This window comes from Aspergillus pseudoviridinutans (assembly GCF_018340605.1).
Source record: "Aspergillus pseudoviridinutans IFM 55266 DNA, scaffold_10, whole genome shotgun sequence".
Classification (NCBI taxonomy): domain Eukaryota; kingdom Fungi; phylum Ascomycota; class Eurotiomycetes; order Eurotiales; family Aspergillaceae; genus Aspergillus; species Aspergillus pseudoviridinutans.
The window spans coordinates 676,299-694,401 of NW_025091290.1; the positions used below are offsets into that span (position 1 = coordinate 676,299).

General features: G+C 48.5%; 4 protein-coding genes across 4 annotated transcripts; 2 read left to right on the forward strand and 2 right to left on the reverse strand.

Annotated features, from left to right (window-relative positions):
* Window positions 1-1,160: 1,160 nt before the first annotated feature.
* On the reverse strand, window positions 1,161-4,060 carry Asppvi_001993 (uncharacterized protein; the record flags this gene model as incomplete). The annotated part of the gene is made up of 11 exons (XM_043307526.1): window positions 1,161-1,938; window positions 1,991-2,229; window positions 2,290-2,587; window positions 2,647-2,862; window positions 2,924-2,992; window positions 3,050-3,228; window positions 3,284-3,391; window positions 3,450-3,526; window positions 3,577-3,684; window positions 3,741-3,833; window positions 3,892-4,060. 11 exons carry the CDS (start codon window positions 4,058-4,060, stop codon window positions 1,161-1,163), a joined length of 2,334 nt encoding a protein of 777 aa, XP_043163461.1.
* A 1,213-nt stretch (window positions 4,061-5,273) lies between these two features.
* Window positions 5,274-7,003, forward strand: Asppvi_001994 (uncharacterized protein; the record flags this gene model as incomplete). The annotated part of the gene is made up of 2 exons (XM_043307527.1): window positions 5,274-5,628; window positions 5,706-7,003. The coding sequence occupies 2 exons, from the start codon at window positions 5,274-5,276 to the stop codon at window positions 7,001-7,003; spliced, it is 1,653 nt and encodes a 550-aa protein (XP_043163462.1).
* A 1,934-nt stretch (window positions 7,004-8,937) lies between these two features.
* On the forward strand, window positions 8,938-11,236 carry Asppvi_001995 (alpha-galactosidase; the record flags this gene model as incomplete). Its single annotated transcript, XM_043307528.1, has 3 exons — window positions 8,938-8,962; window positions 9,018-9,618; window positions 9,673-11,236. 3 exons carry the CDS (start codon window positions 8,938-8,940, stop codon window positions 11,234-11,236), a joined length of 2,190 nt encoding a protein of 729 aa, XP_043163463.1.
* A 4,324-nt stretch (window positions 11,237-15,560) lies between these two features.
* On the reverse strand, window positions 15,561-16,823 carry Asppvi_001996 (FAD-dependent oxidoreductase; the record flags this gene model as incomplete). Its single annotated transcript, XM_043307529.1, has 1 exon — window positions 15,561-16,823. One exon carries the CDS (start codon window positions 16,821-16,823, stop codon window positions 15,561-15,563), a length of 1,263 nt encoding a protein of 420 aa, XP_043163464.1.
* Between the last annotated feature and the right edge of the window lie 1,280 nt (window positions 16,824-18,103).

Consider the following 18,103-nt stretch of genomic DNA (forward strand, 5'->3'; position numbering starts at 1 on the left):
GGACGGGCCAAGAAGCGAAAATTGGGAAACCCCGCCTCATTCGAAAGTGCCTACTTTCTGTAACCGTCCTCGTCAAGCAAAAGCCCGAAAGTGGCGGGCAGTTCATTCTGATGTGCAAAGAGATCGTGGGAATCCAGCTAAGCTATTTTCGAATGTTCCTCCGAAGTACACAAGAAGAGAGCACAATGCTAAAATATTCCTCGTCCGATCATCTCCAATGAGCGACTGCCAAACCCGTCAGTTCTCCGCCACCCCGCATCGCCTATTAGACAACAATCCACTCTGTGGCATCCAACTCCGCCGGCAATGTAACGTAAGCCGCACGTAGCCGCTCATCCATTTCTGAGAAAAAGCCAGGATAGTAATGGCTAAGAATCCTCCCCGACGAAAAGGGAAAGGAAAGGGGTTAAGCGGAACCACTATTTTCATGAACAAGGATAGCTGATTGAAGAAAGAACCAGTATCATACGGTAGGTTAAAGTGCCCCATACATCAATCGCATACACGGTACGTCAACCGTGATGCGAATGATGCCTAAGGTACTATACGAAATACAGAGGAACGTAGTCACTCAGTGCGTGATGTCCTGGCGGTAAGTTACCGCTTCATGTCTCGAACCTTACAGTATCAACTAGCGCGATACAAGAGGGGAGAGCTTTCAATATACATAGTATCGACTCTCGCCTGCTTAATTATCACTTTTGGAACCCAAGTTAAGGACCGCCTGTACTCCTGAACCTTTTGGCAGTGCCGCAGTGCTATTGTGGATGCCACTAGGCCGTGCTTAAAAGTCTTGCCTTGAGTCAACCAGATTGGCTGTACCACGACGTATTCTTTTCTTCCCTTTCCCCGCTCCCTTTTGGAAGATCAGTTTCCCGGGACCAACTGAGTTCGAAATTGAGAGCTGGTTGATCTCAATGAGACTCTATAGCTTAAGCAATATCGGTGAGGAGGTAGCAGGACTGATCTCGGATAGTTGGGCACTTGATTCACCCTCCCTTCGGTTCTTTGTTTCCTCAGCCAATCGACGTAATTATCTATCTACAAATACCTCCATTGGTCTAAGTGGTCCTGGGTCCTCATCCAACTCACATCCTGTAGCTAGGGAGACCTGGCAATCAGAGCAGGGTCGTATCATATACAATAAACCATTCTGAGAACTACTGGAGTCGGAAGGTGGCATTCCCTCGGATGTCAGTAGAGCTACGCCCCACCAGCACCTGGAACGATCCCGGTTCAACCACGTACTTCATCCGGCTATCCCACAACCCCAGCTCGCCAACTTTCAGTTGGATCTTCACAGCTTTGGTCTCGCCAGCACGAATAACGACCTTTTCAAACCCCTTCAGCAACCGATTCGGCACTTCCACGGAAGATATATCATCCACCACATACACCTGCACGACTTCGGTTCCATCTAACCGCCCATGTGTATTCGTCACATCCACACTTACTGTCACTGTATCCGCCGCCGATACAGTTGTCTTGTCCAATGTGACCTTTCCATACTCAAATTCGGAGTACGACAGGCCATACCCAAAGGGATACCACGGCAGCGGAGTACCCAGGACATACTGGTGGCCAAAGACAAGGGTGCCATTAGCCGCCACAGATCCCGAGTCACTGATAGCTCGGCCAGAGTTCAGATAATCATAGTAGATGGGGAGGTCGCCGACATAGTGGGGGAAGGAGACCGATAGTCTCCCTGAAGGGTTGTAGTCTCCAAAAAGGACATCTGCAAGAGCGTTACCACCTTCTTCAGAAGGGTAGAATTGTTGCACGAGTGCTGAAGTACTATTAGAGAGCCAAGGCTCACTGATAGGTTTACCACTAGAGAGGACCACGATAGTAGGGACACCTGTGGAGACGATGGCTCGGATAAGTTCACTTTGCGCTCCGACCAGGGAAAGGTCATTGACGTCCACGTGCTCGCCCGTCCTATATTCTTCGTCAATTTTTTATAATGATATGGGCAGGAAGGGAGACTCACGTTGCGTTCAAGCCTTGCCAGAGTTCGTTCTGGTCACGGGACCAGGTTCCCACGACAACTATGGCAACATCAGATTTCCGAGCCGCGTCAATAGCTTCCGCAAAGCCAGACTGATCATTGCTCCATCTTTCACAACCCTTTGCGTAGTGGACGCGGGCTCTTGTGCCGACAGCAGATTTAATGCCGTCTAAAGGTGTGACGCCGCGGTACTGGCTTCGATATGGGACGTAGTCCCCATACTATTTTTTTGTTGGTTAATTTGGGGAAGTGGTGAAAAACTGGGATTCGGGGTATACTACATTCATGAACCCATGTGCCATTGGACCAATGACAGCAATATCGCCTTTTTTCTTCAGGGGCAGGATATTGTTATGATTTTCCAGAAGTACAATAGACTCCTTGTCCAGTTGTCTGGCAAGCTCAACTGCTTCTGGGGTGTGGATAAGATGCTTCCACTCCTGCGGTGGAGCACCTGGGTATGGGTTTTCAAACAGACCCATAGCAAACTTAGCACGGAGCACCCTAGAGACTGCAGTGTCAACAATCTTCATATCAAGTTTGCCTGACTTAACCAGGTCGGGAATTTTTTGGAAGTTGCTGCCAGTGCGTCAGTGCTCCATTGCTCCATTTACCCTATTCCAGTGGTTGTGTCTTACTATGATCCACCTCCCATCTCAACATCATTGCCAGCAGGAAGGGCCTTGAGCGTCACAGATTCCATGTCAATTGGAGAGCTTTGGCAGAGATGGAAGGCAGTGCACAGGCGATCTGTTGCTCCAGCATCACTAATCACAAAGTACTCATAGCCCCATTCATCACGAAGGATCTCTGTAAGCAGATGGTAATCTGCCACTGCCGGGATGCCATCGTAGCTAGCAAATCGAATCAGCCATGCAGCCCCAAGTCACATAGGGGAAACAGCGACAGTCTTACGAGTGGTATGCGCTCATGATACTCCAGGCACCGGCATCTACGATCGCCCGCTTGTAAGATGGCAGCCAACTAGATCACAGGTAAATAAGAGTCCTCGTCGTGCAAATTGCAGAAGAATTTACGCACGTAGTACGCAGGTACCGCTCGCCTCCGTGAACAGGACCAGTATTGAGGCCCTGCTCTGGCTGGCTGAATCCCGCAAAGTGCTTAACCATTGCTGAGACATTGAGGCTTTGGAGCCCAACAGTGTATTGGAATCCAATCTCACCGGCAAGATAAGGGTCTTCCGAAAATGTTTCCTCGACCTGTATTCATTCAGTCTTATTCCCAGGAACATGGGCAATGTGATTAGACTCTTACCCGGCCATATCGTAGCTCGCGGGCGAGGTCGACAACTGGGGCGAACATCTGGGTGACACCCAGAGCACGAGCCTCTTGAGCAATGACCTTTCCCATCTTGTGGACCAACTAGATCAACCATCAATTTTGAATTCAAAAAATCCATGAAGTCACCGCAAAATCATACGTCTCGGTTGAAGGAGCATCCATATGCAATAGGGGAGTTGAAGATGGTTGCATTCCCCATCAAAAAACCATGAATACCTGTATTATCGTTAGCCTGGACCAGAGAATACAAGGCGAGGAGCACATACCCTCCGTTTGCACAAGGGCAGGAATACCGAGGGTGGTATTTTCCTTGATGTAGTCTTGCGCCCTCTTGATATTGGTTGCGAGCCAGTCCCATGGAACAGGATATCCAACTAGCAATGAGAGGTTAATGATATTGTAGCTGCAACGACGGTCTTTGAGGTTATACCATAGAACATGCCCCCTTTTGTCTTGATACTTTCTTCCAGGCCCGTGTAGTTAAACCGTCCTGTATTTGTATCCATCCAATCGGACATACCGCCTGCAAATCTGTTAACCATCATAGACGGAGCTATCAATGGGCAATTCTATCAACGTACCTTGCAGTAGCTGGGCCGATTTCTCCTCAATTGTCATTCGCCCCAAGAGATCGGCAACACGATCGTCGATACTCGCATTCGGATCTTTGTAGATGGGCGACACACCTTGCGCAGCGGCTAGGCTCGCATAGAGGAACAGTAGCCCCTTTGAAACGAAGTCAGGGAACATGGCGTGAGCGTTGGCGAGTAGAAGCTATACCAAATTACCAAGTGGATTTTGGAAGAAGAGTTAACAGAGATCGAATGAATCGCGACCTTTAGGCTTTATTTTATACCTAGTTGACGGGGCACGGGAAACCACTTCGGAGCAATGGAGCCTTTCTGAAGTAAAACGATATAGAGCGTAAAGGTTTAGCATTAGGCAAAAATAACGCGAATCAGATTACGATGACTATGTGGGGAGCAAGAATTTCGATTCTGTTGTTGCCAGTGATTGTAAAGCAGGGTGAATTGCGTAGGTCTCGAAGGATGAATATGGGGTCAAGGGAGTGCCAAGGGCCCTAGGGATTAGCCTGAAAATGCCCTTGAACGAACGAAACGGGAGAAAGGTCCAAATCATCGCAGATGCCCCGAGTATGTTTGCAAGACTGCAAAAGAGGCTGCCTAGCTATGAATTGCTGTTGCAGGATCGGTGGCTGTGGTATCATCCGCACCGCAAATTGCAGATGCGGATATCATATCTAGTCCATAAATTTTCAGCTTGCAGGTAAAGGATGTTTAGGATCCACAACGCATCCACGGAAGTTTTGCGGGCGAATAACATTCCAAACTATGCACAAATACGAACATGGCCCACAAGGGCCAGGGAAACAAGTCTGGGAACTATCCGCACGGTCTAATCAACCTCGTTGGTCTCCATCAGCAAGCTGGGATTTCAGCAAGCCTAACTGGTTGAACCTTATAGTTTTCCGCACGCTACTTGTGGGGTAATTTGATCTAGCTTCCATATGACCCTCCCCTCTACTGTCCTAGCTTTCATGGGTGCGGAAAGTACGAGTTGCTGGTCCATCCTTCGAAAATTTTGGTCCTGGGCCCCCAGCGCACCTGAACAATCTGTGCGATGTCTTATGACTGCTCCGGCCTCTGGCTCCTGCTGTGCCTATTAGCCTAAATGCAGCGCGAAGCCTGTTTCCTGGCTCTCCCCCAAACTACCAGGATCCTCCTCTGCCTGGAACATGCAACCGGCCTGGATGAGTAGAGACCCGCCGGTCCGCTAGAATTCCAGGCGTATAAGACGGGGCGGGGTTCCCTGGCGATCGAGCCATTTCTGTCAAGGAGATATCGAGACCACTTTAAAACCCCACGTCACGAAATTCGAGAACTACGAGTTCCTGTCCCCGGTGCTTAAGAGCATTTCATTGACTTAACCACCAGCCCTCAATATGGTGACGGACGTGAACCAAGCCACGATCGCTCTGGAGAAGTCGGCTGCCCATCATGTGGAGGATACGCTGGGCGTTGGTGCTATCATGGAGGCGAAGCAGGCCACCGATGAAGAGCATGCACAAAACCTCTGGCAGGCCCTGCGAGCCAATCGCAAGGCTGTTATGTGGTCTGTCTTGATTTCCATGTCGGTTATCATGGAGGGATACGATACCATCCTGATGGGCAACTTCTTTGCCTTTCCCACATTCCAGCAAAAGTATGGCCAATACTATGGCGGAAAAATTGGCTGGCAGGTGTCGGCCCCTTGGCAGACCGGGCTGAACATGGCCAGCACAGTTGGTTGTATCTTTGGTGAGTTACAGGAACTTTACAGTAGCTGTGGTTGCAATGGTCGCCTTGCGTGCTGACTTGAGTCTCTTTTCCTCCAGGTGGCCTCCTGAATGGCTACTTTGCCAGCAAGTTTGGGTATCGAAAAGTCATGATGATAGCGCTGCTATTCTTGACCGCGTTCATCTTCATCGTCTTTTTCGCCAACTCCGCCGGTGTGCTACTCGTGGGTCAGGTCCTCTGTGGTCTGTCCTGGGGCGTGTTCGCGACGGTCGGACCCGCCTACGCTTCAGAGGTCTGCCCGACCAACCTGCGTGGTTACCTTACAATCTATGTCAACATGTGCTGGGCCATCGGCCAGATGATCGCATCTGGCGTGCTTTATGGTCTCTTACACCGGTCGGATCAATGGTCCTATCGCATCCCTTTTGCCTTGCAGTGGATCTGGCCTGTACCCTTGATGGTTATCTGCTGGTTGGCCCCGGAGAGTCCCTGGTACCTGGTCCGCAGCGATCGTCTCGAGCAAGCCAAGCACAGTATCCGTCGCCTAGGGGGAGACAAGACTGAGGATCAAATCAATGGCCAGCTGGCGATGATGGTCCACACGGCTAAGATTGAGTCCGAGATCGAAGCAGGCACCACGTACTGGGACTGCTTCAAGGGGGTCGATTTGCGCCGCACAGAAATCTGCTGTATGGCTTTCTGTGGCCAGATTCTGTCCGGCAGCACGTTTGCCTACTCCCCCACGTATTTCTTCGAGCAGGCCGGCATGGATAACAACCGGGCATTCCAGCTAGGCGTGGGTTGTACCGGAGTGGCTTTGGTTGGAACTGCGCTATCTTGGTGGCTGATCACCTACTTTGGCCGGCGAACCCTCTATATTTGGGGTCAGGGCCTTCTTTGCACTTTCTTGTTCATCATTGGGATCATCAATTCGGCCTCCCATACCACCGACGCCCTATGGGCGCAAGCCTCGTTCTGCTTCCTCTGGCTGTTCGTCTTCGCCCTGACCATTGGCCCCATCACATATGCCATTATATCGGAGACTTCCTCGGTGCGTCTGCGACCCTTGACTGTTTGCCTCGCGCGCACGGCCTACCAGGTAGTCAATGTCGTTTCGCAGGTGCTGGAGCCTTACTTCATGAACCCCACTGCCTGGAACGCGTCTGGCAAGACTGGATTCTTCTGGGGTGGCACGGCCCTGCTCGTCTTCATTTGGGCATTCTTCCGTCTGCCTGAGCCCAAGGGGCGTACCTATGCTGAGCTGGACATCCTCTTTGCGACCAAAACCCCTGCTCGTAAGTTCGCCTCTACCCACGTGGATCCGTATGCCATCGGTGTGTCCCCCTCCCAGGAGGGACTTGTTCGCAATGAGACGATGCAAGAGGTGAAGGAGTGAAAGCACAAGTAATATATCAACCATTGAATGATACTTGGCCCTTCTTTTAGTCGATTTTGTTACATAGTGTGCAAGGCGAGTTAACGAACACCAATTGTCAAGTGAGATCCTTTCCGATGTAGTAGATTTTCTTTCTTTTCCTCCGTTGATACTCGTCGCATTACTGTTGCAGTATCTGTACATATACCTACGGCGAGCTTCGTGCCTTCGGCGGTACTGTTACTGATGTCTTTGAACCAGTGGTTCGGTTCATAAATATTCTCTAGAGCGGAAGCGCTCAACCCTTACACTAGTATCAATTTCAGTCACAACCCCCCCCCCAATGCACGGGGTGGAGGCTTTTACAGTCTTCAAGCCCACATATCGTAGCTAATGTTGCTGATGCCGTCATTTGCCTTCGAGCGGAACCTTCAGCAAATGATATGATTGTGATTGCTCGTGACTCGCAGGGATACTTCTTTAGCGTAGAGACAGCTCAAAGACAGGTATAGAAACAACACAGCCGCAGCAGTCAAGAAGGCAGGTGAGAACCTAGATACTGCGGCCAGACCATCCGGCTGGAAGACGGGCCCGTAAATGAAATGTCCGACTTGAATCTCCTCATTTTATTCCTTGGCTGGTCAACCCAGCCGGGGTCTGTCAGTTCGCAGTGTTGGTTGGGCATTTCGGCGCAAATCCTCTTGTCGGGTTCTCTTTGGTTGTGTTGGTGCTTCATCTCCAGCTCTTCTGTGGTGGTGGAGGAGGTGGGCTTCACGGGCGACAGGTCCCGCGGCTGCGCGCTGAGGACGCCCACCACCCAGTACTGACAGTAGCGGCTGTTCGTATAGAACCTTAAATCATAGCTCTCCTTGCTAAGTTGATCTTTGAAGCACTTCACCTGTAAAGAATTACTTCGACGTCTCCGCGTAATCTTGGCAGTCAACTTAGGCGGTGAATTTTCGGTTAATTTTGCAAACTTGGCGAGGCACACTTTGAATGAGTGTTGGTGGGCTTACCCCAGTCAAGATATTATCTCAGCACTTAGTACAGTCCTTGAGAGATTCTGGACTGTCCAGGGTCCGAGGTAGAGCTGAAGAGAAGGTCTATCCACCAAGTTCAGGACTTCGGCACTTGACAGAGGCACTTCGGTGTGACTCCACGTAGTAAAGGGGGCACAAGTTTCATGGAGGCGAGCTGCACCAATCCTTTCTCCACGCAATAGCATCGATGAGAAGCTGAAGACAGCATGGAAATTAGGCAATTGGCTGAGAATACGGGTTATTAATTTTTATACAGGCGGCTTTTACCTTTTCCTATTGGCTGAATAGATGGAATCCCGAGGTATGGAAACCGCACCCAACCAGAGAACAAGACAAAACACCGCCAAACCTGTAGGGCCCTTGAGAAACACGCTATGTAAAAGAGGAATCTGACAAATTCTAAAAATACCCACAATTCTGGCGTCGTTGTGTACGGTGATCTGACTCAATGAAGGAGCACTTAAAAAAAATGGTGATCTGGGCCAGGTGTCGGCTTTGAAGGGCTCCAATTGGATGAGCGGACAACTCTCAATGGCTGGGCTGTCTAGCTAGGAAGACTTAGGGCCGGTACAAAGTCTACTGTTGAGTGTTTCTCATCTCACAGCTGGGTAGGTGACGTGTCAGCTAGTTAAACACCATTCACGCCGACCAGAACTGTCTGACCAACAGTCTATGACCTTGCGATTGTGTGGTTTGGAAGCTAGTGCTCCGCTAATATAAGAATATCTCACCTTGCCCATGTTTAGGCAACAGTGTCCAAATCAGAGTATCATACACCATTCTTGAACGCAAGATACTGGAGTATCGCCAAAATGTAAGATTTAGGTGCAAGCTAAGGAAAAATTGAAGCTATATATTCACTGACAACCTTCGCATCCAAGATGTCATTCACAGCTCAAGTGTCTCCAGACCCAAATGGCAAGCAAACCATATCATATCCGTCTGCTCACAATCTCTCGATCGAGAATATTTCTAACGATCATTTTCTGTGACAGTAGTCGTCGTGGACAGTACTGCTTTCGCATTAAATGGCAAGAGTGTTTCCTACCGCTTCCATGTGGACGACAGCACTGGCGACCTGCTCTCGGATCATTTTGGGGGCAGTGTCACTGGAGCTATACCAACAGATCCAACTCCGATTGTAAATGGTTGGATTGGGATGTCAGGTCGCATCCGCCGCGAGTTCCCTGATCAAGGAAGGGGGGACTTCCGTAGCCCCGCGATTCGGATCCGCCAGTCTCATATCATATCAGCCTTGCAATACGATTCTCATACAGTAGTGAAAGGCAAACCTGCCTTACCTGGGCTGCCATTTACTTTCGGCGATGAATGTGATGTCACCACCATCGTGATACACCTCTTCGACAAATACAGCGCTGTAGCTGCAGACTTGATGTACTCGGTTTTCCCCAAGTACGATGCTATTGTGCGCAGCGTTTCTGTCACAAATAAGGGCACGGGGAGTATTGTAATCGAGGACTTAGCTAGTCTTAGTGTTGACTTCCCTTTTGAGGATTTTGATATGATCTACCTAAGCGGTGAGTGGGCGAGAGAGACGCATAGGCGGAGGCGAAGGATTGACTACGGGATACAGGGGTGCGTTGATGAAACACCGTTCAAATACCCTATACCAACGTCTTCATAAAACAGGTTTCGAAGCAGCAGTGGCTTTTCATCTCATTCGCACAATCCATTCCTCGCGCTCACACATCCCTCCACCACCGAGTCGCAGGGTGAGGCATGGGGCTTCTCACTCATCTACACTGGTTCATTTGCTGTCAACGTCGAGAAGTGTCCTCAGGGCTTGACGCGCGTCCAACTAGGCTTGGATAGTCACCAGCTATCTTGGACATTAGGTCCCAACGAGACCCTTACTTCTCCCGAGTGTGTCTCGGTATACTCTAAGGACGGTCTCGGGGGTATATCACGCTCCCTACACGGCCTATACCGCAATCACCTCATTCGGAGTAAATTTGGGACAGATAACCGGCCTGTGCTTCTCAACAGTTGGGAAGCGCTATATTTCAACATTAACAGTCATGATGTCTACCGTATAGCAGAGGAATCGGCTTCCTTAGGCGTGAAACTGTTTGTGTTAGATGATGGGTGGTTTGGAAAGGAGTATCCGCGCATCAATGATACAGCTGGTCTGGGTGACTGGATTCCGAATCCTGCACGGTTTCCTAACGGCCTAGCCCCCTTGGTGAAAGATATCACAGCTCTGGAATCAGTCCAGTCGTCTACCAACCTTCGCTTCGGAATCTGGATCGAACCGGAAATGGTCAACACGAAGTCAAGCCTATACCATGACCACCCTGAATGGGCACTACATGCAGACCCATATCCACGCACAGAACAGCGGAACCAGCTGATTCTTAACCTTGCCCTACCTGAAGTTCAAGATTTCATTATCAAATCAGTCTCGGGGATACTTCGCAGTGCGAATATTACCTACGTGAAGTGGGATCATAACAGATGTATGCACGAGACGCCCTCTCCCACTATTCACCACGCATACATGCTTGGCCTATACCGAGTTTTTGAAACATTGACAACACGTTTTCCTGATGTCCTTTGGGAAGGATGTGCGTCTGGTGGCGGGAGATTTGATCCCGGTATTATGCAGTACTTTCCGCAAATCTGGACTTCAGACAACACCGACGCGGTGGCACGCATCTTTATCCAGTTTGGTACCTCACTTGCATACCCAGCAAGCTCCATGTGCGGCCATATTTCTGCTGTCCCAAACCATCAAACAGGGCGTACCGTCCCACTGGCCTTCCGCGCCCACGTTGCTATGATGTGCGGTTCTTTCGGTCTGGAACTTGACCCTGGGGAGATACCACCAGAAGAAAAGGCTGCGATACCTGATCTTATTGTGTTAGCGGAAAAGGTCAATCCAATCGTGCTGGCGGGCGATATGTGGCGACTCAGTCTACCAGAGGAGTCAAATTGCCCGGCAGTGCTATTCATTTTGGGGAATCAGGCGGTGCTATTTTTGTACCAGCTTGACTTGAAGGTGAACCACGCCCTGCCACGGGTGAAGTTGCAGGGTTTGGGTCCTCAGGATTTGTACTTCGTTGACGGGGAGGGACCTTACTCTGGCGCAATGTTGATGAGTCTGGGGTTGCAGTATTCCTTCGGCGCAGATTATGGAAGCAAGGTCGTGTTCCTGGAGAAGGTGTTCTCTGGATTGCTGAACCTTGGTGGGTGAGTCTGTTAGTGACACCTCATCCCCTTTCCTCCAACCATGGTATACAAAGGGGTAGTGGCCTTTTTGGTCTTGCATTTAGGACTGCCAGTGAAAAACCTTGAACATTGGTCAACTTAATAGAGCCAGAGATGCTACATAACCTCTTCACCGTACAGTATTCTGAAGGCGGATGGCGGCCCCAGTTATAGAAAGCGGAGGAAGCAGGAAGTGAAAAAACATAGTGCGTCGTTTAATCTATGGACATATGCAAAAATATCCCACTTAACTCAGAGCACCCTCGAAGATCTAAATCTAACTCTCTCATGGTAAAGGAGACGACAAACTAAGAGTCGTTAGGAAACAAAAAGAACTGGAAAAAAAGTCGGTTAATAAACTCAGACTAACGCTAACACTCTCGCCACCGAGGCGAGGCACCTGCAAGGACTTAGAGCTTGGAGAACCTGGGAGGTTCAGTAAAAGAATTAAGCAAAGCAAGCAAGTTAAAAGCTGCTGCCTGGTCTTGTCTGATTTGCTGCCATTGTTCCAAGACGCCTGGTTGTCGCAGTAAACTGAAGACCTAACCTGAAACAGAAATTGCTAACAGTGAGGTGAAGGCTTAAGGTGAGTAGGAGATCATAACCGATGAGTGCCCGTCAGCTGGTTGAATACTGAATCTTAAAGGAAGAACTGTTACGACACCAACACGCCGCACTAGTGCAGGGCGGATGCGACAGGCAGAATCCAAGGATTAACATTCGCCAATCAATCCGTGATCGGAGTTCGGATTTCGGATTAATCCGGATAACCCTTCACTGAAAAACCATATAGTAGTTGTACTGTCCCGTCCTTGGGCTTGAAGCAGCAAGGATTTGAGCTTGAACCTCATTAGACCGCAGCACTCGGTACCTAAGGCATTGAGAAAGGATTTCATGTTCTCTATTTGCGGATAAGGCAGCCGGGAGCGGAAGGTCTGCTGTCCATGGTCATACATCACAGTCCCCACGTACCCCGTTGTACTGTGGTGAAGCTTTCCAACGGCCAGTGTAAGCCCGAGCAGCTGAAATATGCAATTTCAAACAAGAGGGTAGATATCTGTGAGGTTCAGAATTGTCCTTTATGTTCATACGATGCAACACAAGGAAATAGCGGTTGATTTGGTACAGAGAAAGGCGCTTATTGTGGAGCAAATTAGAATCTTTTATCTGAAATAAACCGCAGAGTGATGTAAATTGCATAGCTTAAGGATCTGTACTATCTACAGTGTTCATGTCGCTAATCTTCAGTTCTAGCCATCATATTTTAATGCTTTGGAGTCCGCATCCTTCTTGATATCCAAAACCAAAGAATATAAAAAAGCCCTTATAGGTGCGCGAGCAGGCAGCCCAATGCCATACCCAGAGGACAAACATGTAATGTGGTCAGAAACATAGTCGTATCAATGTCATCATGTTCTTCCTTAGAAGCAGGCGGGGAATCCAACTGTGGGGGCTTTGTTTTGTTTTCTGATAGAGACTTCATTTCCATCAGAGGAACCATAGGAACCATACCAGCACTTTAAGTACTATTACTTAGATGGGCAGCATCCATTTTCTGTGTATTCGAGTCCAGAGATGACTAGTGGTGAGCCACGTGGAGGTAAGTTAATAAATAATATAGTGACATAGAAACACTTACCTTTAATATGATGGATCATGGACACTTAGAGGAAGTAAGTTAACAGGACTTTAGAGGGCTCAAGATCAAAGTTTTATACCCAGAATCTCAGAATCTAGATATACATTACATTTCCTTGAAAAACACAAGTACTCTAGAAGGCACAAACTTGAAACATTAATGACTAAAGACTAGCCCGTAATGAGGTCTTGTCGCCGTACCTATAGGCAAGGAGAGTAATAGTTAACTCTGATATATTCCTTACTCCCTCAGCTTAAGTTGCCCACCTTAATTTACTTATCCGAAGCCTCAAAATCTACTCTTCAGTCTTGATAATATAGGAAGGAGTTAATCCAGAATCTAACCCCTCACCTTTTTCAGGTTGACTTATGGTAAATATAAGATAGTTTTCGCCTGAGTGCAGGTGCTTAACTCTGGCACTGGAAACCTTTCTGAAGTCCTCCTCATGCTGAAATGCTTGGCAGGCACCAATTCCACTGGTTGGTGGACTGCGGCGGCGATGCGGCGCTAAGCTTTCTTCAGCTTCCTCACCCTTGTCCCAACCAATAGTCGCGAGCCTCAGCGTACCCTCAACACTCACAACCTGAATAGTGCATGGTCCTAGGTAACTATGGCTGCGGCTCCGCGATCCCGCAGAGGTAAACCCATGACTACGGCATTTAGATCCTGGTGGTAGAAGTGGTCATAATTTTGCCCTCAACGCTGAGGAACTATTTAATGCCGCGTGAATTGAGAAATGCCCTCGATATTTGCCAATAACGAACTCAACAATCCCGGATTGCATAATATAGACATTAGTTAGCTGTATGCTTTAGAGTCGTCTATGAGAATTCGGAACCTTACGCATGGTACTCGAGAGGCATTTTGGCAATCTTGGTACTGAGCTGGAAGATATCGGGAAGCTGGAGACCAATGCCGCCCTAGCCTCTTAAAAGTGCCTCGAAAGGCATCACAGGCCAACCAATCATCCCCATTTCCAGAATTGATCTGCCACATATTTTTGACCTTTCCATGAATGAGTCCCTCTATGGAATAGTTGAGAGCCCTCCAGACTTGCGTCTGTAGAATAAACCAGTACATGCGCGGGGCCGCGGCCGGGTCAATTGAAGTGCTCATCCTAGGCAATCCGGTTGATTTATAACGATCTATACTATCCCACTTGATGTCCCCCTGTATAAAGCAAATTATTTTAATATAAGAATGAGGTGTTGTCTGGTTGGGTTGAATAACTTCCAAATCATGGGGTTTGACCGTTTGACAAGGAAGATCATGTGAAAAATTATCACGTGGGTTAATGGCTGTCTTAGGGTCCTGAGCCCTGACAGCAGCCCTGATTTGACAGCAGTCCAAACGTGACTGCTGTCTTCCCATGACAACGGCCATTGCCAACAGTTTTTTAGGCTACATAAGTTGGTTAATGTAATTTTCCCAGCCTATAAATGTCAACACGTTTGCATCTCAGAATCAACCCAGAATATTGTAGGAAGGTATTATATAGTCTTCCTAGTTGGCTATCTCAGCAACCAAAGCCACTAAAAACACAGATACATCCTGTATCCATATTTTTCCGTCAATCGACGTAGTTCACCGTTCTAGAACAACCCCCTGCAGGTCGACAACAGGGTGACGTAGGAGGCAGTTGATTGGCATAGCTATTCCCAAACATGTCATCCAGGCAGCTAGACGGGTTTGCATGCAAGCGCCCAGTCCACATCTTCTAACCTGGCCCATGGAGCTATTCCCATTGGGTGGTGAGCAGCAATCTTTGCTTGGCCGTAAGCGCTAAGACAAGAGTAGATAGCTTATTGCCATTCATTGGCAACGAGGGGACTTCCCTTGCCCCATACGAAGCTCGACTTCTCTCATGCGAAGTTCACCTTGCCCTCTTAGAAGTTCACCTCCTTTTAGGGAAATTCCCTGCATATGTAAAGAAATTCTCCCCTCCCCCAAAGTGGAGTTTTTTCTCTCCCCTCATTTTCTACTTGCCGTATTCTTTGCAATATCAGTCTCGAAGATCGGAAACAATCTTTCCGTCGCGAGCAGCATCGAATCATCCTCCATTCCCAAGGTCCTCTCCGAATTTTTGGATTGGCTTAGGATAGTAAGAGCTCTGCCAATCTTTCTTTATGGCATGAAACACTCTTCTTGATTACTGTCGCTCTTTGATTACCACTTAACTTATCTTTATTCAATCAAGCTCGTCCACGCACAATGCTCAGATTGCATTTCCTTGGTCTTCTCCTTGTTCAATATGTGATGGGACTAATATTCGCCATGTACATTGACCAGTAAGAGCCCCCGCTGGCCTGGACGGCATCTCAATTTGCTGAATTTTACACCTAGAATATAGGGACCTGTGAAAACGACGACGAAAATGACAGCCTCTGGCGCCAGAAACGGCCGCCCATAGCTTTGGACGGCGAGCTGCTGCTTGACCGCCGGCTGCCCTGTACCACCCGCCTATTCTGCGCCCAACCAGGACTGTTAGTCATCCTCCTCTCGTCCCGTTGTTGACGCTTGACTTCAACGATTGTACCCTCCGTTTCCGCTGGCGACCAAAACGACGCCGAAAATCGCTTCCCTCTGCATCCAAACCCAGGTTCCGCTCCTTTTTGCCTAGCCTGGTCGATCGCCTATAAGATACTCCGTCCGCCCTCTCTTCCGGGGTCTTTCAACGCCCTCTTAATATCTGCTCCTTCAAAGAAAGGAAGAAACCACCCATCATGACAAATCGCCTGAATATTGCAAACCGGATGCCGGTGAGGTGTGCAATGGTTATGCGCCAATGGGACGATTTGAGGGTCTTTATGGCTCGTGGCATCGCTCTCTTATCATAGGTATTGACAGCTGTTTCCAATGAATTCGACGAAAGAAGCAGCTCAGCCAGATTTAACCCATCTTGCAAAGCAAGGTTTGCTCCGTTTCCTGCAAAGGGGCTGACAGCATGATTACTATCGCCAATAAAAATAACCCCGGGCATCACATTCACATGGTCGAAAGGCTGTTTATCTCTTGCCGGAATTTCAAAGACAGTGGAAAGATCTGTAGCGTCGAGAAGCGATGCAAATGGTTCTGCAATTTCTTCACAATGTTCCCGCGCCTCAGTGAGTATTTCCTGGCGCTTTCTTTCAGTAATTTGTGCGGGAGTATTGTTTGACACTTCTTGGATTTTGCTCAAAGCCCAAACCACGGCGTTATCTTGGATAGGCGTGCAGAAGCAACTATTCCCATACCCTGATACCAAGATTCCCCAGCCTTCATTCAACGGCGACGGAAGTCCATTAGAAAATGTCGCAATGCCGCCGATTTGCGTTGCTCCAGCACTTTGCAATTGGTCGTCTGGTCGAATAGAGGCGCGGATGCTGCTATGAGCGCCATCGGCCGCGATCAGAATATCACATACACACTCCGAGGTGTTCAAGTTGTTAGAAGAGAATATGGCAGATAGTCTGCCATTATTCAAACGAGTAACACCTCGAAATTGTGATGCCCACTTGATATCAACCCCCAATCGCTCGGCTTCTTCGATGAGAATTTGCCTGAGTCGAACCCTAGGAACTCGCAGCATGCCCACGGGAAGTGAACTCCAAGGCGTGGAAGAAACAGAGATAAGTTCATTCCAAGCGCCGTCCCACATCTTAAACGGCATCCCAAGAGTGCTTGTCGTTGCGTATTCCAGGACTCGATCAAGTAAGCCCAGCTGCTGCAAAGCTGCGAGTCCGCCATCTTCATCTATGCCATTCAAGGCCAATGAGTATCCTTGTCTCTTCACATCAGGCTCTCTGGGATCTCGATCTAGCACGGTCAATCGAGGCACCGTTGCGCCGTTGGATCCATATTTTCGTAACGCGATCGCAAAAGAGAGGCCCGCTATACCTGCTCCAACAACGATAATATCCCTATCCTTCAGAAAATGAGCGGTGTGAGAGAACATGGTAAGGAAAATAATGAATCAACAAGGCAGAGCTCAGGTGTGATAAATTGAAACAGGAGGTTACTTAGGCTCAACTATGGTGCTTAAAAAGCCGCTGCAAGCTGTAGGCACCACTTTTTCAAACAAGCCCCCATACGAGTCAACTGAAACATAGGTTGAATAGAGCTTGGGTCTGGATGGAAGAGCAAAACGCTACTGGTCAAAGTCTCGTCAAATCCCCTGCCATCGCAGGAGACCAGATAGCATCTTCCCATCTAACAGGGTCCCTTGAGCACGGCTTCCAAACTAAGCCTAAGGCACCCCACGCTAAAAAGAAAACCATAGTCTCCACGAATCATGCTACGGTAAGCAGTAGCGACGGGTTGGGGGCTGTTTAGTGTTGCCTAATGATTCACTGGTGGACTTACGCTGCCCACGCTGTTTTCTGTTGGATCTTTGGGTCCTTCATATCAATCTCGGCGGTATGTCTAAGAATATTTCTTTAGGTAAAAACCTTGGGATAGATAGAAAATAGCCATTGGGTGAAGTCCCCTTTGTACTCAACGGTATCAGGCCGCCGCTCTTCACTCAGAATCATCACTGCATCTGAATGGGGCTAGACAGACCCCACCAATCCACTACAGTTGCTCCCGAGCTCCTGTAAAGAGTTAACCGATATCGCATCACTTTTCATCGACGTGGAAGGTATTCAGCTTGGTCGCCATGGTTCAATATCCGTCATGTCAATTTATGCACCCGCGAGAAAGAGAATATATCTCATTGATATATACGGAGTACAGATTGGGAATTGAAGTGTTTGGCGGCAAATCTCTTCATTCCATCCTGGAATCTTCGGCCATCTTGAAAAAGTTTTATTTTGTTAGGATCGGCCCCGATAGGCGGCTGTGCAATGTGATCATCCTGAGTCTGTTTGTAACATACAAGTTTAGAGGATAAGAAAGCCCAGAATCCTGATCTGTCCGCTGAGAATTTAAAGACGCGCCCCGTGTCCCGAATGCGAATACCTAAGCAAACATCCGTCTCGCACAGCTTGCTGTATTGATGCAGTTTTTTCTCCAAATTCAATCTTCGTCGGCCTCTTTTTTGTCTGAGATTTCCTGTTAGACCCAGACTGAGTCGATAATTTGCTACAATTTTTATCATTATAAAAATGAAGAGAACTGGGAAGATAGCTCTCAGAATCCGGTGGGTGATAGACTATGATTAAGAATTAATTGTTTTATTATTATGTACACAGCCCTGGAAATCACGCTTGCCAAAAAACCGTAAAATGCTTTTCC